The sequence below is a fragment of the Dacryopinax primogenitus genome, assembly GCF_000292625.1.
Source record: "Dacryopinax primogenitus strain DJM-731 SS1 chromosome Unknown DACRYscaffold_10, whole genome shotgun sequence".
NCBI classification, from domain to species: Eukaryota; Fungi; Basidiomycota; class Dacrymycetes; order Dacrymycetales; family Dacrymycetaceae; genus Dacryopinax; species Dacryopinax primogenitus.
In genome coordinates this window covers 1,140,652-1,162,412 of record NW_024467207.1, presented here as the reverse complement: position 1 = coordinate 1,162,412, position 21,761 = coordinate 1,140,652, and the positions used below count along the sequence as shown (strand labels likewise).

At 55.1% G+C, this 21,761-nt stretch overlaps 6 protein-coding genes across 6 annotated transcripts; 2 read left to right on the top strand and 4 right to left on the bottom strand.

Moving 5' to 3' along the window:
• Positions 1-563: 563 nt before the first annotated feature.
• Positions 564-1,770, bottom strand: DACRYDRAFT_116736 (uncharacterized protein; the record flags this gene model as incomplete). Its single annotated transcript, XM_040770258.1, has 2 exons — positions 564-908; positions 962-1,770. The coding sequence occupies 2 exons, from the start codon at positions 1,768-1,770 to the stop codon at positions 638-640; spliced, it is 1,080 nt and encodes a 359-aa protein (XP_040628548.1). The 3' UTR covers positions 564-637.
• Positions 1,771-2,110: 340 nt separating this feature from the next.
• DACRYDRAFT_116735 (uncharacterized protein) lies at positions 2,111-3,120 on the bottom strand (the record flags this gene model as incomplete). The annotated part of the gene is made up of 2 exons (XM_040770257.1): positions 2,888-3,120; positions 2,111-2,833 (listed from the first exon to the last, which is right to left on the bottom strand). The coding sequence occupies exons 1-2, from the start codon at positions 2,921-2,923 to the stop codon at positions 2,111-2,113; spliced, it is 759 nt and encodes a 252-aa protein (XP_040628547.1). The 5' UTR covers positions 2,924-3,120.
• Positions 3,121-4,162: 1,042 nt separating this feature from the next.
• On the top strand, positions 4,163-8,352 carry DACRYDRAFT_116734 (uncharacterized protein; the record flags this gene model as incomplete). The annotated part of the gene is made up of 13 exons (XM_040770256.1): positions 4,163-4,426; positions 4,482-4,581; positions 4,658-4,891; positions 4,955-5,007; positions 5,065-5,156; positions 5,241-5,504; positions 5,685-6,074; positions 6,138-7,511; positions 7,558-7,602; positions 7,650-7,758; positions 7,808-8,047; positions 8,101-8,239; positions 8,303-8,352. The coding sequence occupies 13 exons, from the start codon at positions 4,163-4,165 to the stop codon at positions 8,350-8,352; spliced, it is 3,354 nt and encodes a 1,117-aa protein (XP_040628546.1).
• A 464-nt stretch (positions 8,353-8,816) lies between these two features.
• On the bottom strand, positions 8,817-10,765 carry DACRYDRAFT_116733 (uncharacterized protein). The gene is made up of 2 exons (XM_040770255.1): positions 9,894-10,765; positions 8,817-9,837 (listed from the first exon to the last, which is right to left on the bottom strand). The coding sequence occupies exons 1-2, from the start codon at positions 10,727-10,729 to the stop codon at positions 9,621-9,623; spliced, it is 1,053 nt and encodes a 350-aa protein (XP_040628545.1). The 5' UTR covers positions 10,730-10,765; the 3' UTR covers positions 8,817-9,620.
• A 7,050-nt stretch (positions 10,766-17,815) lies between these two features.
• DACRYDRAFT_116732 (uncharacterized protein) lies at positions 17,816-18,907 on the bottom strand (the record flags this gene model as incomplete). The annotated part of the gene is made up of 3 exons (XM_040770254.1): positions 17,816-18,735; positions 18,796-18,855; positions 18,902-18,907. The coding sequence occupies 3 exons, from the start codon at positions 18,905-18,907 to the stop codon at positions 18,055-18,057; spliced, it is 747 nt and encodes a 248-aa protein (XP_040628544.1). The 3' UTR covers positions 17,816-18,054.
• Positions 18,908-19,248: 341 nt separating this feature from the next.
• DACRYDRAFT_89314 (ubiquitin-conjugating enzyme) lies at positions 19,249-19,945 on the top strand (the record flags this gene model as incomplete). The annotated part of the gene is made up of 3 exons (XM_040776906.1): positions 19,249-19,251; positions 19,296-19,651; positions 19,828-19,945. The coding sequence occupies 3 exons, from the start codon at positions 19,249-19,251 to the stop codon at positions 19,943-19,945; spliced, it is 477 nt and encodes a 158-aa protein (XP_040628543.1).
• Positions 19,946-21,761: the final 1,816 nt, after the last annotated feature.

Below are 21,761 nucleotides of genomic sequence, written 5' to 3'. Positions count from 1 at the left end.
GATATCCTTACCATGTATCAAGGCGATCTGTGCGATCGGACATTCTAGACGCAAGAAACGTTAGAGAGTTCAGTCGAGCACGTGAGCAGATATGTGTAGGGGTTCTGGCGAGAGCTCCGGTGTGGGTCCGCCGCCGGGATGTCGACCAGCAGGTGTCTATCAGAGTGCGGATGCCAAATGCAATACATGCGATCACAGTGAGGCAAAGAGCAGAGAGGTTGTCAAGGGCTGCATATGTCCGCACAGAAGAGCTAGGAAGTCGACAGGTTGTATTCGTAGAAACCCTGATATATGTAGATAGGCACGAGAAGAAAGAGTGGCGTACTTCATGGATCGTCCTGATCCTGCCACATCGCCGGACGTGGTCTCGCACAGCAAATGCCTGACAGGCTAACCCATGCCCAATCCACGCTGTACGCCATCACTCTAGTCAAGAAGCGCTCTCTCAAGAAAGTGAAGAGAGGAGACCGGCGACCCTCGAGATGTTGGCTGACTACGCGTGTGTGAGTCAGCACATTGTATAGAATTGTGGGCGCCCTTAGGACGGTGATGTTGTACGCATTGATTTCGGGTCGCCTTGCAGGAAGCTGATAGCGTTGCAGCTCCTGTGATCAAGGATCACATATTCGTGAGTAACTCAGGCTGCGATGGCGTCGTTCCAATTGGCGCCCAGATCGATGGCCCAGTCGTCCACGGCAACATGGTCTGGTGAATCCTCCTTGCTTCGTAATAGATGCAGTCGCAACTCCTTGCACCTGCCTGTGCAAGGATGGCCAGCATGCCGTGTTGCGGCATGGAAGCCGATGAGACACAGTCTTCCATCCGCGTTTTGCAAAATGTTGCGCTCAGCAACGTCGTTGTGTTCTATGCTGAGGTGTATACGGCGCAAGAGACTGCCAATATCGTGCCTACGAGAAGGCGAGCTCAGTAAATTAGCATTGGAAGATGACAGAGACCATACCAGTGTGATTTCATGTCCGGGATGGGTTGGCCCTCATACGACAGCAGAAGGAGTGACTTCTTCTGGCCCTCGAAGAGCCCCATAAACGATGGCACCGCCCGACCCCACTCCGCCTGAAGAGGCATGTAAATCTCTGCCTCATGGCATAGCGCCTCTCGCTTTTCTTCCTGATGATTGGAGACAATCTTGGCTACGATAGGCCGGCCATTGTACTCTCCACGGTAAGCATCGGCTACCAAACCGGCACCAATCTTTCTTGTGAGGCTCACGTGATCTCCATTCTTCATGGAAGGGTGCCAGCCCACAATGGAGCGCGCGTCGTAAGTGTTGCTGTTCCGCTCAACGATTCGGACCATGGGAGATCGCCCGTTGTCTGGGATACTAGAAGCTGGAGACGGGGTAGAGCTGACACTGACAGTGTCATGCAGAGGGGATCGGACGGAGGGAGGCGACTGTGAGCTGGCCGTGCGGGTGCTGGATGTCGGTTTCGAAGATTTTCTTGTCTTGGAACCCCCCTTGGAGGCAGGGGGACTCTTGGAAGAAGGGCCCGCTTCTGGCGGCGGGGAGGCACCAAACATCGATACGATCGGTTTAAGCGTCTCCACGATGCATTCCAGCAAAGGGGGTGGTATTCGAGTCCGCTCTATGCTTGATGTCTCGCTGAAAGCATGCTCGGTTGCTAGCCTGAGCAGTTGAAGGCCGAGGATTCCAAGCGCCTGTTGATCGGTCTGTCCAATAAACTCCATAAGATACCGTTGTTGATTTGATGCACGGACATGACCTACGTGATATTCGTCTCCGATTGCCATGGACTTGCTTGAAAGAGGTACGCCCACATCTGGAGGTACATTGTCAGAGTCGACTTACTTCGACTGGACACATAAACACATACTTGTATCATGCCAAATTCCTAGGACGTCAGCGTCGTGGGGGGACCAGTCGGGTCATCGATCCGGCGAAACTTGGTCTTGGGGCCGCTGTGCGACGGTCCATGTGCCAGGGGATACCGAAACAACATCCAGGGGGTGTAGCTTCCCCACCAGGAATGCGCTGGATCCATCGGGGTTTCTCCAAGTTCCAAGCATTCTGTGAGTCTTCGATGATACTTTGCAAAACCGGATCCCTCTCAACTTCCCCGGCAAAAACGGGTCACAAGGATGGACGGGAGATGACTACTCGGTCGCAGGAGCCGCCCTTGATCGTAAACTCGGGTTCCGTTCCGTACGCACAACGCGTAAGAAGGGCAAGAATGTGGCTGGACGGCTCGAGAAAATAGCGATCCACATAGGCTTCGGTCGCGGCCTCCCGTGAGCCCACCATGGGAAAGTGCACTCGCCGAGCCCAGATCGAGTCGATTGGAAGCAATTTTTCTAGGCTGGGATGAGGGAGCCGATTGCTGTCCACGAAGTCTAGTATTGTTTTGGCCATAGCCGGGAGCTTGTTGAGCGGTGTCCATTTTTCGATGCTGGTCAAGGGATATGCCGTAGCCAACTCGGTAATGCTCGGTTTCCGGGTGTTCGGCGAAGGGGTAGATATGCCGGAAGATCCAGGGTCTAGCGGCGGAAAGGGACCGCTCAGAAGGCCAGCGAGGGTGTCGGGTGTTGGCTGATCATCCAAGAACATAGGCGAGCGGTCCAGAGGGATCTGGCCAGAGATCGACCGTCTCGTTGTCCCGCCATGTAAGAGCCGTATGATGGGTGAATTCTTTGGAGAATATCCAAGGGAAAAACGCAAGTTGCTGAAGGCATGTACAGGAGCGGTCCGCATTCTGGATGGTGGTTTGACCATGGAGGTCAGGTCGAAGGACTCGGGAGAGGGGAACGCGGAAGCAAATGCACGTGCGCCTCTGGAAGGAGGATGACTTGGCCGATTCTACTGGTTACATTCGTCGCTACTGACTGCTAAAGGCGTCGCTCGAGCACCTACCTTTTCTCGCTCTAGAAACACTGATATCCTTACCATCGATCAAGGCGATCTGTGCGATCGGTCATTCTAGACGCAAGAAGCGTTAGAGAGTTGAATCGAACAGGTGAGCAGATATGGACAGGGGTTCTGGAGAGGGTGTAGATCGCAGAGCACAGATCGCACAGCGTAGAACGTACGAAACTTGACTGCGGGATGCGTGAGAGCTGCAACGCCAGAGATACAGAACACGTGACATGTGCCTAGGCAGGCAGGGAAACGGCGATTTGAGGATTGGTCTAGACTTGAGTGAGAATCCTGGATAGGATAGAGCGGCTCAGCGGGCGTAGAGCTCTGGCTGATTGGGATGAGAGAGGATTGAGATAGGTAGCATAGGTCCGATGCGGTGTGGCAGCAAGCTTGAGAGTGAGCAGAACTGGAACGACTTCCCTTCAAGCCTAGTCGTGATCAATCCCGGTGTCTGCAGAGACGCCTGTCTTTGTTCGATCATCCCAACATCGAGTCTCCTCCGTTCTGAGTCGGTCTGACGGTCGCCTCATAGTCATATATCAAGCAAGATCGGTTCGGCTTTGACGTGAAGCTCATTGGTCCGTCAAGAGGTATGTAGTCGCGAACTGGGAGCCGAGCTCCGGTGTAGGTCCGGCTGCCGGGATGTGGACCGGATGTCTATCAGAGTGCGGATGTCAAGTGCAATACATGCGACCACAGTCAGGCAAAAAGCAGAGAGGTCGTCAAGGGCTGCATAGGTCCACGCAGAAGAGCTAGGAAGTCGACAAGCTATATTCGTAGAAACCCTGATATAGATAGTGGCGTACTTCATGGATCGTCCTGATCCTGCCACTCACTCGGACGTGGAGGAAATCCCTGACAGGCTAACCATGCCCAATCCACGCTGTACGCCATCCCTCTAGATAAGAAGCGCTCTGTCAAGAAAGTGAAGAGAAGGAGAGGCCGGCGACCCTTACCCCGCTCACGTCACTCTAAAGATGTTGGCTGACTGCGCCTGTATGAGTCAGCACGTTGTATAGACTTGGGCGCCTTTGGACGGTGATGTCGGTCACTGAGTGAATACAATACTTGGACTGGACGACGTTGAGGCATCCCACGCTCTGACGGCGGTGAGCAGTATAAAGACTCTGGGAAGATTGGCACTAGTCTTGCTTGATACTTTGAACACTGGGATTGACTTGATTGCTGCTATTACTTGCGGGAGGCATCGACGCGTCAACTTGAGCAGAACGACAACATCAGCATCGACATCGACATCCACAATACACCATGGCCACCCCAGCACCCCCAAGTCCAGATCCCTCCAAGCCCTCCCCCTCCCCCTCCACGCCCCCCAAAGTCCCCTTCCTCGACCGCTACCTACCCGACTACCTCGCCCACGCACTCCGTTCCCCCAGGAGCTGGAAGACGTTTGCACGCTGTCTTGTCGTCTTCATCGTTATGATGGTGCTCCTAGTCGATGAGGTCTCCTTGCGCGCTATGGGACAAGCGGGGTTCTTCGGGCTTATACTATCGGTCATGTTGCCGCCTAACGTGCGCCCCGAAGTGCAATGCGAAGTGCGGGAATGTGCTGATAGTGCGCGCGTAGATGGCAGTGGGGCTGTTCATAATGGCTTCTTTTACCCTGTTGCTGGGAATGCTGCTCGGATGGGCCTGGGGCTGCGCAGCCATGGCCGCCTCTCTAGCCTGTACGTCCCCCACCCACCCTCTCCCCCATCTCTCCCCCTCCCTTCCCCTTCCCACTTCCCCACTAACCCCCCTCAGCCCGCTCCCAAACCCTCCTCGCATCCCAGTACACCACCGCCCAGTCCCTCCTAGTACCCAACGTCGCCCCCGACGCACAATATCAAGCCTTCGTCTTCCTCGGGCTCTTCCTCGACCCAGGCGCAAGCGCGGTATTCGGCGTCTTCTTCTTCTTTGGCACGTTTGCGCTTGCCCTGATGAGGGCGTACGTGCCCCGGTTCACACTGGTAGCGATCTTCGGGACGATCGTGCTCGGTGCGCCTGCCCTCTTCCTGTAACACTGGGGTTGTACATCGCTGACAACGGTTCGGGGGGAAGACGTGATGTGCTCCTATGGCCCCCTTTTCCCCTCAGAACAGTATACACTTGCCGTACGCCCCCTCCCCCCTCCCATCACCCGACTCCCAGCTAATACCTCTTCACGGCAGAGCCTATTCCTCCTCCCAACATCCATCTACGTCGCCGTAGCCCTGTGTAGCATACTCCTCATTTTCCCAGAGTCGATGAATCATGTTTGGCTGTACGTCCCTGCTCCCACTCCCCCTTCCCTGCCTCCCACTCCTCCAAGCCCCCTCCCAGCCCAATGATACTAACCCTAACGCAGATCAACACTCACAGACCAGATCCTCTCTCCAGGTCTAACGATCCTCACCTGCCAATCCCACCTGCTCTCCCTCCGCCCGTCCGACCCCTCCTGGTCCCAAACGCGTACTTCCACAGGTCTCCTAGGAAGGAAGATGATCGAGTCTGCCCAGCAGTTGCTAGGGCAGACTGGGATGGCTGAGCTCGAGGTGTCGAGGGGACGGTTGGGGCCGGGGGACCTGAAGGTCTTGGCGGGCAAGTTGATGGGGTTGGGAAGTAGGACGCTGTGAGTCTTTCTTTGGATTTTTGGCGCTGGGTTTGCGGCTGGGGCTGGGGTTGGTGCTGGGCTCGGGTTGGGATGGCCCTGGTGCTGCCTGTTGGGCTGGTGCTGGTGTTGCTGCTAGAACAAAGGGATGGTGCTGGGGATCGGACGTGCTACCGGGGCTTGAGCTGATGAGTTTCTTAGCGGGATGATGAGCTTCGGGTTCCTGGTTGACGAAGTGACCAAGTCCGACCCCAACTCAGGGGACGCAAACGGGCAGGAACACGATACCTCCTCCAGCGAACCCCAGCCCGAGCCCAAGCAGGAAGCGTCCACAACACTCCAAGTCCCCCGACCCAATCCCAATCCCAAGTCCAGGTCCAAACGCACAAGTCCGAACACCTCCCTCCCCGGGACAGGCGCCGTCACCCCCCTCTCGGCGGCGAGGTTTGACGCTCTCCGGGCCAAGGTCATGCGGCGTGAGAAAGACCATGGGCATGATTTGGACAACTTGGTACCGCTCTTACTCGATGCGTCTGGAGAACTGTTGGCTGCTTGTGAGAGGGCGCTCAAGGGGCGGATCGACTGGCTTACGTGGGTCTTCCCCCTTCCCCGGGAAGTGGAAGTGGACATGGTGCTGACTTGAATCTCGGATAGGTACGTCAATTCCACCCGTTGGAGGGGCAGCAAGTCCCTCAAAGAAGAGGAAGCGATGTACGACTCCGGCAAGCTTGAGGCGGAAGCGGTGCGCACCGCGCTCGCAGGACTTCGCAGCGACACCCGAATGCGCATCCTCGAGCCTTTTGAGCGGTTCTTCGACCCTGCCACTGGCGAGCTCCTCCCCGAGCTCAAGCGGAGCGCCTCCGAACGGATGTTCGCTACTCACTCCCTCTTCCTCTGTTTTGTATTCGGCACGACGCTCAAGGCGTACGCGGAGATCCTGCTCGATTTCACGGATGCGACTCTCGAGCTGCAGAGGAAGCGCATGCGGAATCGGATCTGGTTTCCGAGCGGGTTTGGCAGGATTGGGAGGAGGATATTCGCTCGCCAGGGAACGGAGGGCACGGGCTTGGAGATCGGGGTTTCCCCTGTCGTGGCTAGCACCGAGGAGGAAGACACGACTGAGGAGGTCAATAGCGTCGCGGATACGGAGGAGGAGGACGAGGACGAGGAGCTGATCCGCGTGCCCAAGCCTGCTCCTCGGGATCCCGACAGCAGCCCGCCTCGCACCTTCCTCGGCAGGACCTACGTCCGCCTCACCTCCGTCTTCCGCTGGTTTATGCGTCCTCAAGCGCTCTTCGCCCTCCGCTACTCGATCGTCTCCATCTGCTTCTTCGCCTTCGCAGTCCATCCCATTACCGTCTACTTCAACTACGCCAACCGGGGCCTATGGGCACTCATCATGGCCCAAACCGGGCTGGGCGTCTACGCAGGGGAACAGATAGCGAGCTTTATCATCCGTCTCTCCGGGACGATCCTCGGGCTCCTCCTGGGCATGGTAGCATGGTACATCGGCGCTGCGAGAGGGGACGGAAACCCCTACGGCATCGTCATCATGACGAGCGCGATCATCGCTCCACTCATATTCATCCGTGTCACCGGCCCTCCGCAGTCGGTCGTCATCTGGCTCATGACGGGTACGATGATCGTCTTTGCAGTCGGGTACAGCTGGGTCGATTCACATATCCCCGTTCTGCAGAACGCGGGTGTAGGCGTCTTCCTCGCCTGGCGCCGGGCGTTTCTCGTCATCATAGGCTTCGCATGTGCATTCGTTGTCATGGTCATCCCCTACCCGACCTCTGCGCGTCAGGTCGTGCGCAAGACTCTGGCGGGGACGATGGAGGAGCTCGGAACGCTGCTCAGTGTCGAACTGGATGCGTGTATCCAGAGCACGCATGATACCCAGACGCACTGGACGAAGATGAAGGATAAGGGGATCAAGATCATCGGTAGTCGGATATTGAAGATCTCTCAGCAGCTGCAGAGTATCCTTCCGAGTATGGGGGCAGCGAAGTTTGAGCCGACTTTCAAGTGCGTATTGTGTTGATCGTGCTGGGGGGTATTGACAGTTCCGCAGGGGCCCCTGGCCAGCGGAGAAGTATGAGAAGCTATTCCGCGCTCAGTGAGTCATGTGCGACGGGGGATTTTCATGGTTTGACTGGTCACTAGATGGACGGTCATGCAGTCCATCGCACTGCTGAACGCCGCCATGTCCAATCTAGACATCTCATGGCTACACACGCTCATTCACAAGACCCCATTCTTCAATCCCAACTTTGTGCGCATCCACCCTTCTTGGGGTATCATCTCCTCACACGCTTGTTCAGATGCAAGATGTCAACGCAACAATCTACATCGTCGCCCGTTCCCTGAGACACGGCTACCCCGTACCAGCAAGTCTCACTCCCCTCCGCGAACGTCTGATCTATCACGATCGTCACGCCACAATTCTAGGTGGTCGGGAACATGTCCAATCAGAAGTCCTTTCAGAGGAACTGGACGCCTCTCCAGGTCGGGTAGAAGGCGCCAGCATCGGCCTACGGTCGATGACACTCAGCACGCTCAAAGTGCGCACCCTCTCTCCCTCTCCCTTCTTGAGCAGCGCTGACCCCAAACAAAGGACGAACAACTCGTCTTCCACTCCACGGCTATCGTTGGGCTTGCCCAGCTCATCAGGACAGTAGACGAAATAACAGATATCGTCCGAGAACTGTGTGGTACGACTCAGGTCTACCCGGGCATAGACGTGATGCGAGACGGTGCGTTCCTTTTTTTTTTGTATACTGGACTGGCATGTGTTGACTCTTGGATCGGATCGGTAGAGTATCTTGGGATGGAGGAGGCGGCGATTCGGAGGATGGAGAAACGATGAGTACGAGAGAGCTTGCTCCTATGTCTACACTACATGTACTTCAAATACCCAGGAGGAGAGTAATAAACAGTGACATACCCAACCCTGGAACGAATCGGGCTCCAAGACATCTTAGGTTCAACAACCACAACGAGGACGAGTGAATATGCACGCCATTCTAATTTTTTCGCTCCTCCCCGAGCTCGAGCAGAGAAGACATATTCGCTACAACAGGGCATAACTACGTACTGTTTATCGTACCACCGAACCACGTACCACGTACCACGACCATACCATACCGTGCCATGCCGGGCCGCACCGAGCCGGCCGGCCGGCCGGCCAGCGGGGGAAACCCTCTCCTGGCGATTTTTTACAACCCTACCCATGCCCGTGCGACCGTGCTAGGGTAAACCGTACGACATAAGAACGTAAGAACGTGAACGCGTAAGAGGAAGAGGAAGGAGAGGGGGGTACGATAAACCGGGGGAACAGATTGGAAGAGGAATAGAACTAGAACTAAAGGGGATAGGAAAAATGGGGAATAGACTGAAAATAAAGTCGAGTAGAAATGAGGTGTGGAAGTGGGGTGGTAACCGAGCGAACAATGAGCGAGATAAGAAGGAAAGAGGAAAGATCGCCCAGAAGACGTCCAGCGTGTGTGGGTATTCCGTTCGTCCGTTCGTTTGTTCGTTTTTTTTTTTACAATTCGCCGGTCTCTGCCCTGGGTTGCCCATGTCGGTTGACGGCGACCGGGCGCGGAAGGGGAAATAATAGACGGGAATGGGGATAATGTCCTTCGGGATCGTGGAGGGATCGGAATTGTTGGGATGGGACGGAGAGCCGGGGGGGAGATCGAGCCGAAGAACCAGAACGAACCGAGAGCTGAAAGATCAGAAAAAGAGCTGGAAGAGAAACGAGATATAGAGCTGGGAATAGGACTGCGACTGAGACTGGGACTATAAGCCTGATAAACCTGGAGACCTTGACGAGTTAGGTACGAATAAACGGCGCCGGTATTCAGAATTCGGGGATTTGTGCTGTGGAGTTTGTGGGATTTGAGGTTGCGGAATTGCGGCTTGCGGGAGAGTGGGTCAGAGGGTGAACGGGGTCGTACCTGCCGTTTCGAGTTCCTTGGTAAGACGTGGAGCGGAATGTAGGAGGGCGAATTGTGCATGTGCGAAGCAAGTGTATGGCATTGCGAGATGTTCCACGTCGAACGAAAAATAAGCCGGGACACGTTCTTTGAGCCGTGTTTCGACCCCTCGACCCCTGCAAACCAACCTTCGCGGTTACTTTGGGGGCATACTCTGTGCCCTTCCATACCCCTGCGTCCCCTGTATCACCCCCTGTGCCGGGTTACCCCTCCCTACCCCACCGCCGGAAGCGGCGCCCGAGCCCGAGGATGGAGCCGGCGGTGGGCCGGCTTTGGTCGACCCGCGAGGAGGGCCGGCGATGCTACTTGCTGGAGTACGAAGGGTAGATGTCGTCGCTGTTGGCGTTGAGATGCTATCGGACCAGTCAGAGGGAAATCAAAAGGCAGATATATGCATATATGCGCGCACCTCTCTTCGTCATCCTCGTCGTCTTCATCGGCTGTTGCGCTCCTCCCACTACTCCTACCACTCCCGTTACTTCCTCCACTACCCTGCGTGCGCCTCCTCCCCACCTGGCGTTCCTCGAATATGCACTCCTCTCCCGCTCTCTCACACCGCTCGCATTTCATCCCCGGCTCACCAGGGGCGAACCCGAGTCCACCAGCAGCAGAACAGCGGACCTTCCTCTGACGGCATTTCTTGCACGCACGGGCGTTGCGTGCTGGACCGAACTGGTTGGGAGGTGCGAAGTAAATGGTTGTGTATGGGTGGGAGGGGAGGTAGTAAGGTCCATCGAGGGGCAAGCCGGGGGGGAAGGCTTGAACATTTGCGGACGCACCAGTAGAGGTGTTGGGCGAAGGAGGGAGCGGGCTCGTGTATGTTACTGACGGGAAGGGGAGGGGGTTAGTGCCGGGGGGCATCTGTCCCGCGTGAGGGGGGATCTGGGATACCATGTGCCCCTGTGGCGAGACCTGAGAATGGGAAGGTGCTGTGGGAGGACGAGAGCCACCGCTACTGGGAGGAGTGTACATCGGGCCTCCCTGAACAGGACGTGGCTGCTGCTGCGGCTGAGAATACGCATATGCGGGCGAGTCTGTCCGCCTCGGCGGATTAGGCCAGGGCGGACTCGGCGGACCAGGGATCTTGGTATAGTCCGGTGCCTGCGCATGTGGACGATGCGGCTCGGGCGGCATCTGATCCCGCGGCATGCCCCGTATGAGCTCGTCAATGCCTGGGAGGACTGTGCTGTTTGCCGGTGGACGGGTTGGGGGGCGATAGTACCCTGTTTGAGGAGGGGAGGGCATGCTTGTTGCTTGTGGGTTGGGGCGGATGGGAAGGGGGTGTGAGTGGGAGGAGGAGGGACGGTATGACTGGGACATGCGTTGCGCGTTCGTTGCGTGTGGGAGAAGCGGGAAGTTGATATCTGCAGGGAGATAGTCAGCAAAAAGGAGAGGAAGGACGGTTTTATACCCACCTGGTGGAATGTATGCGCCTGAGAAGGGGGGTAGGGGCACGTGTTCCGTTCTTGGGGGGAGGGGTTATATACCCCTGCTTGGTGCTTCTCCGCTTATAGTGTTCCTAGGAGCGGGGATAGGTAGATGTGGATAGGCGGTGCTTGCTAGCTCGTGACTGTGCTGGGTGTTGAGGAGGGGGGGGGAGAACGAGGATGAAAGGGGTAACAAGTTCGTTGCTAGCAGGTATTATAAAAGGAGGAGGAGGGGAGATGGTGGTGGTAGTAAAGAAGGAGAGGGAGGGGAAAAGAAGAGGGGGTTCGAGGTTGAGCAGGGCGTGACACGTGTTGTGGTGAGGGTGAGCCATGCCATCCCCCGTGTTCCGTTCCGTCCGGCTGGCCCTCATTTCCTTGTCTCTTTTTCACCTGCTCGACAGATCGGGCTCAACAACACTCTCTTTGGCACCGCATGCGCTGGCACTCTTCAGGGGTCTCTGTCTTACGCACTGGAATGAATAACGGCACACAACAGGCTGACAACTTCCCCTCCTCCTACACCTCCCCTCCCTTCCCTCCTCTTTCTAATTCGGTTCTTCCTCCGTTTACCTTCAACAAACTAGTCTTGCCACTTACTGCAACGGCAGACCCCAAACACTCAATTTAACCTCTCACCGCCTCTCTACCTCTCCCTCGCGCCACAGCAGTGAACCCAATCCTCATTAGCCTGTCCGTAGCACATGCATAATATCACCAGCTCCGTCCGGGGTACAAGCCACAGCTCTGATCGCCCTGGATCATTACCAGCCTAGCTTCTCCTGTCCCAAAAACCAGCGATTAAAAGAGGGGCGGAGCCCGAGCGCTAGATCGGGATACGCGGGTGGATGCCGTGCTGCAAGTGGATGGGCTCACCTAGCGCGCCCCTAAACGCAGGACCCCAGGAGGGCGCAACACGCGCTGGGTGCATGTCCCGTCCTGCTGATGTTGGCGTGTTCCGTCCGGGACCCGCTCAGCCTCTCGGGGCGATTAAGGGCGAGGCGAGACGAGATTCGAGCGGCTGGCCCACGTACCGGAGATAAAAGGGTCTACCGCCGACTTACAGGAGAAAGGGAAGCGAACAGGAAGAAGCTGGAGAGAAGCTGGGTTGGGTCTGACGAGTCCACCTCGGGACCCGCCCCGATTTAGCTAGCGTTTGTCTCTTGTCCATTCCATAGAGCTGCGGGAGGACAAAGCCGGCGATTGGCGGCTCCGAACGGACGTTGCTATCCACCAAGCCAAGCTGCCAAGGTGCTAACCAACACCGGAAAGCGGCAGTTTCTCCCCAAATGAAATTGAGACATCTTCCCTCCCCGTATCATCTATTTCACCGTCCCCATCACCGCCTTCTCCGAAACCTACTATCACGACTTCTCTTCGGTGGCTAGAGGAAGCTTCTCAGCCGGCGACCGTTAAGTCTGAATTCTACTATCGCCGCTCCTCGGTATAAGCGGACTTCTCCTTACGCAAAGCACTACAGCAGTGTCACGCTACTTCCAATATTGTCTCATAACAGTGCCATATATCATACCTACCGTTGACATCACCCCGAGGTACCGCATTACACTCCGCCGCTGACAGCCCGATCCCGGCTCCGGTCCCTGATCTGCCGTCGGCCCCGCCATACCGACCCTCCGACCGATGGACCGAACTCTGTCATCCCCAATACAAATACGCCTTGCTCTGAGGTGGACAGCGGGAGCAGCGGTGCGCGTCGGTCGACCGAGGGGTTGTCTTTCCCTGGCACGCAGACTGAATACCTGAGTCTAACGCGCACAGTGCCATTAGCCAAACGTATCAATACGATCAGTGCTATCTACAGGATCAGTACGATCCGTGATAAATAAGATCAACGAGGCTTTTCATCCGACGTCGCACCTGGCCTAATACAGCCAGCGGCTAGCTTCTGGCGCAACGGTCCAGATGCACCTAGGCACGGTCCAGCCTGTGCACTCCCGTCCTGCCCGGGGCGTATACGTAGCTCCTTTCATACTGCACTTCTCTTGCAATATTGGACAATGTATACGTATACATTGGACAACGCTCGGCACAGCAACATATTTAGTATCCTCTCTTTCAGCCCCAGAAACGGGGATCCTTCTGCCAAATTCGCCCGATCCGGTACACAGTCAGAATTTTCCTTTCTGCCAACTCGGCAGCTCAGCGTTCATCTCAAAACAGGAAAGTCCGATCCCAGATACGTACCGATTGGAGATCATACTCTGTAAACACGGAAAGAAACTTCAACCCGCGGTTGTAGCTCTTGTACTCTGTCCACATTTGTCATCTACTTGCTCCTCACTTTTCTATCCCTGAAGCTTACAATCCACGTCGACCGACTCGCCACAGTTGTCCAGCTCCGTATATCAGCATGAGGTGGACATTACGGAAACCCAGATCTGCACTTCAGCTCCATATAGCCATATTCAGGGCAAGATAGTACATTGTACACCTGGACGTCCAGGAGATCCCTCTCCTGCCAATCCGCGCTTTCGCAATACACACTAGCACAAGCCAACCCAGCCCTCTGGCCACCCCAGCCTGCCACCCAGGCCTGTCCATCCCCTCGGCGCGACCCCACCTCTCGAGGCATGCCTCCCGTGCAGAACTCCCCCAAAGTACGTACTTATCCTGTCCACCCCACGGGAGAGGCGAGTCGGGTCGGCGGAGGGTGTTCCACCCCCTGGGTTGGGACATGACTCGGAACCCTGGGTGCCAACCCCGGACAGACAGGTGTCAGACTAGAATCCCCCTTGTCTAGCCAATCTAGCTAATCCAGCCAATCCAGTACCCTCCACCGAGACATCATCAGGGACGAACGGCGGGACCGACTGCAACTTTGACTTACTGTCCAGCGTGCAGGGCACACTGCCGCAGAAGGACAAGTCACGCGCCTCTGCTTTCGAGCCGGCTTATAGTGTTCTTGCTCCTGGATGCGAAACGTGGAACAAGGGATAAGCGAAGAAACGTTTTGCGTTTTACGTTGCCTCTCGTCCCCCTTCCGTGGTTGGGCTTCTGCCGTTCGGCAAACCCGCATGCATATGCATGACAGGAACTGTCTTTTTCTGAATAGCCCATTTGGGCGTAATCTTGAGACTTGGTCCCGCGTATTTCTTGTCAATTGTTCGTCCTTTGGGAATGTCTTACCCAGCTGTTGGGGCTAGCAACGCCCAGATGGCGGACCGTTCAGGACGCTGTCTGTATCAGCCATCATCTTCGTCCATGACAACGCATGCATGCGCGCGTGTGTGCGCCAGTCCGCCTGCAGCTTTCCTCGGTCCCCGTACGCGTATCAAAGGACAGCCTTATGTTCCTGTACAAGCAGGAGGTTTCTCACACTAGCGAATTCCGAATGCAGCCCGTTGTCCGCATTTGAAGAAGCACGGGCCCCCGCAAGCACACGCCCAGCAGCCGACCGAAAGATAACGAATACTAGCCAACAGGGATCGTACGCTTCTTGTCTGATAAACTTGGTTTCACTTTTCCTTTCCTGCTGGGTCTTGCGATATCCTGTGCATCGGCAACGACTGCGTCATGAGGTGATGCCCGCCCGATGCAGATTGTGTTCCGGGAGGAAATGCCCTCGGCCCGCGCATTTTGCCTAATTGCCTCTGATCCTGTGTAGATATCATGCTGCTCGGTGATGAGATGTACCTGGTACCCGAATGCTGGTCGGATGTGGTTTATTTGACCGCATAATGGATGCTCCTGCGGAGTGGAATGTCCCTAGCAACGCCCCTAAAGAGGATGACACGATTGCTGCATAGATTCTGGCAGTTTTCTAGCGTCTCTAACAACGAGCATGATTCGAGGCTGACCAGGCGAGTTGTGAAATCTCTTGCTCAATGTCTGGTGCCGGTTATCAGTAGTGGTGCCATTCACCTCGGCTAGAACTTGAACCGATGAAGTTGTCTCGTAGGGCCGAAACAAATCTCATTGCTAATACTGTGAGCCTCGTATGACCGCACATCGAATTGATCAATCGAGGGGGTGTCTTGATTCACAGAGAAAAACTGAAGTGAAGCTTCCCTGTTTGAACGCCGTTCCTTTATAAGGGGAATATTCGTCCGTCTTCTCTTCTGAACGACGCATGATCGGGAACATTGTTCCACAGACTCGGATCCGAGTTACATACTCTAACTCCTCGGGTGAAAACTTACCACATCCTTTATCAACACTTCACCCCTGTTACGTGAAACCCTGTTTAGAAAACTGGTCTGCCTGCCTGAAGGGGCAATACTTCCCTCCCCCAGCTGACTGCGCCTCTATGCGCTTCTGTCAGCTGGACATCGAGCACGCCGCGCCTCGTGTTTCGTCGTGCCCGGTGGAATTCTCGGTATTACTGCCGAGGAAGATCCGTTCGAATTTTTTTCGGTCACGCCCGGCCCGCCAACATGGACAAAACGTCACCTAATCACGTACTTTACCGAGCGGAGTTAACAAAGTCAAACCCCGACTTAGAGTTTACAGACTCATCTCGATCAAGTCGGATCCTGGTGTTCAGGTGGTCTCTGAATTTGCAGACTCATCTTGATCAAGTCGGATCTGTTGTTCAGTTGGTCTCAGCATGCCTGCTTATCCCCATGGTCTGCGCACCGGATGATCGATGTATCCAAGGACGGAACGGTAGCGATCACTCATGAAACATTGTCTCTCGGGCACCACAGGGATGCCGCCGGTACACTGTTTGCTGCTAAACTTATCTTAGAGTTAGTGACGCCATCTCAAAGACTCGCCGCATCTGCCCGCAATGAGTATACTCTGCAACACGAAGAGGTCAAACTATTTTAGGTTCACCAGCCATTGCTAGCGAGGCAAGACACTAGTATCGCCTAACTGTAAGCTCCGAGCTGAGCAACCGATCATCTGCTAGTCTTCTGACCCGGACACAATGGACAATGAATCACCTCTGGACCCTCTCTGTAAGGTCTCGACCTGGCGGGACAACTACACAGAGGAGCCTGGACTTGACTTTGTACAATCCAACTCCGCCAAATGATTTCACGCGGAGTAAGAAACTGCTTGTATGTCTTCTGATGCGGCGGGCGATATGGTGCGGCTGAATAATCCGGTCATGGTTATGGGATCATCTCAGTGATGAGTGATGCTCGAGACGAATACCATGACGCTGGGCTAGATCTTCTCACAAGCGAAGAGGTTCTGAAGTTCGGTATCGTGCGACTTTCATTGCTCAACGAGCACTTTTCCCATGGTATAGTCCGTTGTCGACCCATCACCAGCATGCGGTTATCCCCGTCGGCCCGACTCCCGCATGACAAAAGGAGAACCACCTAATGATGTGATATGTTACCATGACGTATGTTGCAACACTTTGGTAATTGGGCTGTGGCTACAACGATGCTCATTGTTCGCGGGCTGCGGATCGCCGGTATCGTTCCAACAAAGTCGTCAACGAATGACCGGGCCGGAGTGAACAACGGCTTCGTTGGGTAAGCCGAAGAGAACACACGGTAACGTTGACCATATCTCCGTTTTTAAGTCCATTTGACGGGTCGTTCTCTCCGATATGAAGAGAACAAAGGCGCTCGTGACGTAACATGGACCGGGCCGCTCGCTCGACGACGCACAATGGCGCGTTTGGCTGATCCGGAGCTCACTGTACCGACCGCCCGTCGCTGGTAAAGAGGCATGATCGTCAAGACTATTCAGCATGTGGACCAGACTACCGTTGGAAAAACGGAAATCAGGAAAAATAGAAGCCCCATGAAAAGCACCCTGCGGCAGAAGCAAGAAGCCGTACATTCGGGAAAGGACGACGCCGGCTTCGGACTGCGAAAACTGAAGAGGGGTAGAGACGTATACTCGGCGCCAAGGTGGAAAGCAGCGTCTAAGATGCGATGTGGGAGAATCATTCTTGGCCAGTGGGACATTGTTGACAAGAGGTTCGAGAACTTAGGCCTAGGAGGTCCCTCCCAGCTGACAAGGACGGGAATTTACGGGACACTCGACGAGCATCATCCGCAGGTGATTCAAGGAGAATCTTGGCGTTGGTTCGCTCTCCCGGAGTTCGCTGCATCACGAGGACGAAAGATCGTTCCAAACAGCACCGGTATTCACACAGCTGCTTGTTTTCCAGTCATGGAGCAGTCTCGCAGAACGAGGAGAGGGGCAAACGGGAACGCACTGTGCTGTAGTAGGGAGACTCCATCCAAACTGGCTCATTTGAGATAGCCATAGTCATTGTCGACGTCGGAATATGACTCGTTTGCATGCTTCTGAACCTTCTGGCTGATATTGACAGTCCGTACCTGTAAAACCAAGCCGTTCTCGTGCCAACTTCTCCTTGTGAGAGAGTTATGCTCATCCAACATAACCAGTGGTTGACTTTCCGAAGGCCCACGGAACAGTTTGTCCTCCCAAATCCACCGGTCTGTGCTTCCGTTCCGGAAGAGTGCTCGAGCGTGCCTGCGTTGTTCAGACATACCCATCGAGGCAGTATCGGCATTCGAACACGAGCTTCCAAGCGGTAAGACAACATCACTCTTACCCTCTCGTCCAGAATTGCTCCAAAACCAATTGTATCCTTGCCGTTCCCCTTCAGAAAGACCAAAAACAGCACCCTCCTGTTCAGCAAGAGTGCGAAGCCGAAGGGAGCCACCGCGAGAGCCGTTCAGCAAAGGAGCATTGCCCGGGGTTCGGCTTTCGTCAGTGTCGTGTCCGCCCAAATGGCATCCGGTGCTAGAAGCAACCAAACCGCCATTCTCCAGACAACGTCCTAGCACTCGTAGGCTGACCACCCTCTGAGAGATGGGCTAGAGCACCAGCCTATTGTCATCAGCCCCTCTCCAAGATCTTGCACGTTCAACGAGCTGGCCTCGGAAATGCCGGATAGTCGCGCACTTCGCACTTGCATATATGCATTGGACAATATACATTGCCATACGTCCCTAGATAGCGTGAATGCACCGAGTCCCATAGAAAAAGAGCGAACGAAATGCCCGAAGCGTATGCACATCTTCTCCTCTCTGAGATCCCAACCACTTCTCAACACGGTCCCAACGTCTATGCCCGATCCTAACTCATTCTCCTCCTCCCACATAACAGTGCCATACTCAGCAGTCTGAGCTTTCCTAAACCAACACCATCGCACCACCTCATGCTCTCCTGCTACTCTCGGGAATACGCTCAGGTCCCTCCTCCAGCCCCGGGGGAGAGGGCCGCTATTCCCAGCCCTTGCAGTTCCTTCCCTGCTCCTGTCCTTCCTGCTACTGATCCTCCAGCTCCAGCTCCTAGTCCAGCCAACGAATTACTCCCCGCAGAAAGCGAGCTCCAAAACGTGTCGTACGTCAGGACCTGCGCACCCACGCCCGCGCCCGCCAACGCAGACCTGGAATGTGCAGGTGAAGTGCTCAGTACAGAGGGGTACGAAGAGGCTGACGATGATCCGTGTGAGTGCTTGGTTGGGCTCGACGAACCCGGTGGTCGGGAGTGTGAATGGTGTGATGTACGAACAGGAGTGCTGGGTTCTGAAGGCTGACCACTGGGTGGACTGAGGATGCTGCCCCCGGGGAAAGCGCGCGTAGGGAGAGTTGGAGTGCGCGCTTGAGAGAGTGGGCCAAATGCGCCTGAGGAGATGGCGCCTTGTAGGGAATGCCATATCTCGGCTGGGAGATGGAGGGCTGTCAGGTCCAGAGGTTCTGTCGCTGACGGCTGGGTGTCCATGGGGCTTTGAAGAGGAAGAGACAGCTTGGATTGCTCTTTCTCTTGCTTTACTGCTGCTGCTGCTTGGAGGGAGGTGGTGGTGGGCAGCTTAGATCGTGTATGATGAAAATAGAGGTTTTCGACTTCGTTCAGCGTTTGTTTCGTCTGAGGAGGTTGGTAGTCATTAGCAAAATAAAAGATAAATATTATAGAAGGGGTGCGCACCCATCCATGCTCGACTTTTAATCGTGCGTATTGGAGTCTTGTTTGGAGTGTTCTTGCGAGCTGGTGGATGTTAGCGGTGCATGCATACATGCAGCAGGGGTCGGACGTACATGGTGATACCTCGCTCTGTCTGCTAATCGATTTCTTTTCAACTCATTTCCGTGCAATGTTGCAGTTGTCCTCGTAGGAGAAGTTGAGGTTGTCATGAGCAATAATACAGTAGAGTTGAAAAGTAGAGAAAAAGTAAAGAAAAGTGACAATGAATGACAATGAAATGATTCTCGCCACTCTCTTCACATGGCAGCGGAAGCAAATTAGCTTGTCTTTCTTTGTCACACGCCTTGTGCGCATACTCACTCACTTGCACTCTTACTTTAACTCTGTCCTTCTCCTCCTCCTCTTCCTCGACTCTGCCCCTGTACACTTTCTCCATATCCCCCAAGTAGTCACACCATGGTACGTCCTCTTATCCCTCTAAAGCATCTACCAACTCTTTCCAGTCCACCGCCTGCCGTCGCCGTCTCATCCGGGACTTCAAACGCCTCTCTACCGACCCACCATCGGGCGTGTCCGGTTCTCCCTGCCCAGACAACATCATGGTATGGAACGCGGTCATCTTCGGTCCATCCGACACGCCCTTCGAAGACGGCACCTTCAAGCTCACACTCACGTTCGACGAGAGCTACCCGAACAAGCCCCCGACTGTCAAATTCCTCAGCAGGATGTTCCATCCAAATGTGTACGCGACGGGCGAACTATGCCTCGACATCTTGCAGAATCGCTGGAGTCCGACATATGATGTTGCGGCGATCTTGACGAGTGTACAGAGCTTGCTGCATGATCCGAACCCGAACAGGTGCGTTCTTGGTACTGTCTCACGTGCACTGCCTGCTCCCCTTCCTACACTTTCACCCACTGACACGCCCTCCCTCATCCATTTCCATCCCATGTGCAATTCCTCATCCGCATACATTCCACTGCCTCCACTGCTTCCATGCTCTCATTCCCCGTGCGGAGCTAACCATCCCACAGTCCAGCAAACGCCGAAGCAGCCCAGCTCTACAGGGAGAACATGAAAGAATATGTCAGGAGGGTCAAGACGACCGTGGAGGAGAGTTGGATGGATGGGGTTGTGGAACAGGTGAAATAGTAGTGGTGTGTAGTGAAGGAAATGTGGGGTGGGAGGCGGGAGCGGGGGTTGTTGAGAGTGGAGAGTGAGGATAGGGACGGGATGCAGGATTGCGGATGGCGTAGGAGAGGAGAGGAGCGGAGGTAGAGGGTCGGGAGTGGGTGCTGTGTGCCAGGGGTCGGAGGTGTTGCTGGCCAGCAAGAGCAGGCAGAGGAACGAGCCGGGGCAGAACACGTCATTCGTGTGTGGAGCTCGAGTGCTGCACACTCTACGTGCAACCTGCGAGCTCAGTCGTGCATTATCTCTGCACCCAGCAGGAGAACTCTACCTCTTTCCCCAAACCGCAAGCGCTTCAAAACGATTTTTTCTGCTGTTCAACACCCCGGCTCTCGCACACCCTGGAGCTCTTTCCCTCTTTCTTTTATCACCGCACATGGTGCACATGTTTCATAACCAATCTTTCAGCTTCACTTGTTACTTGTTATTTTTCATTTTTCATTCTTCACTCTCCCTTCCTCTCTCTCAACTCCATTTCCCATTCTCTACCCTATAGTGTTGTACCATCCCACTCATCAAGTCGAGTTCAGTAACTTATCCTTTTGCATTCCTCAATGGAATTCAGTGCAGTACATCACAAACTCATCTTGTGTGGAATGCTGGGAGAACGGGTTGGGCCGTCTCAGCACAACTTAAGCTTCAGCCGGGTCTGTTGAAGCTTGTAGAGCGCTAGAACTTCGTGCAGTGTAGATTGTAGGTTTTTTCGCGTCGTTGTCGGGCCTGCCGCTATCTTCTAGTGTTCTGCAGCACGTCAGCCTCCCACGCGTATCGTCGATCGCACTTCTCTGAATACATGATCCTCCCGGCCAATCATGTGTGGCCATCTGGCTCACACTGACCGTCAACGTCGCCCGGCGTACTCGCCTTATCCACCGCCAAGCCAATCCTGACATGCCTCGGCGTCTTTACTGCTCGTTTCTCGGACGCATTAGCGCAACCTACCCAATACTTCTGGTCGGTAGATGGCTGGTACGATAGCTAGCTGGTCTTTGGTTGATCGGCATTCCCTCATCGTATCAGAGGGAACGCCAGATTGACACAACGGCAAGAGACTCCTGCGTGTCAGACCACCTTTAACACGACACGGACTGAGCCGGCGCTGTTAAAGCTCGGTTCCTCCCGTAAGAGTGGCAGATCATGTTGTCATCCATCCACGGAACTTGGTAACAACATGCTCGCTGGTTTGCAGGATGGCCGATCTCTTCGAGCACCCCCGAAATAGATGACTACGGCAGCGGTGCCCGTTCGTTCTGGGCAGTTAGTCGATCGATAGTCCGAGGTTGCCGCCGGATCAGCCTTTGCGGTCAGACCACCGATTATCCGAAACAGGACCGAAGGAGATTACAGTCGGTTCTGCCAAAGGTCGCTTTCTCCCCCGGAGCGGACGATGGTCCGATGCGTTGCGTGCCTATTCACCGAAAGATCAGGATGACCTCCAGACGAGGGCCAGCCTCTTCGAGCAGAAACAGCCCAAGTCGCTTTGCCCAAAGTTACTCGCTGGCGATTCACGCAGCGTATCGCGGCGTAGCAGATCGTTGTTGATGTCCGGCATCAGCCCACAGCCTGACCTATTTGACCGGTGGGTGGCTGAAAGACAAATCAGCTTGCGATGCAGCGCGTCTTGATGAGAAGGCTCAGTCACAAACCATGCCCGACTGGGTGAATCACCCGCTGAGCAGACGATGGCTCGAAGGGGACAGGGCCAAGGTTGAGCATATACCGTCAGATCAGTCAGTGTCCAGTAATAACAACCGGCGCCAACCCGGACTCAATCGGCACC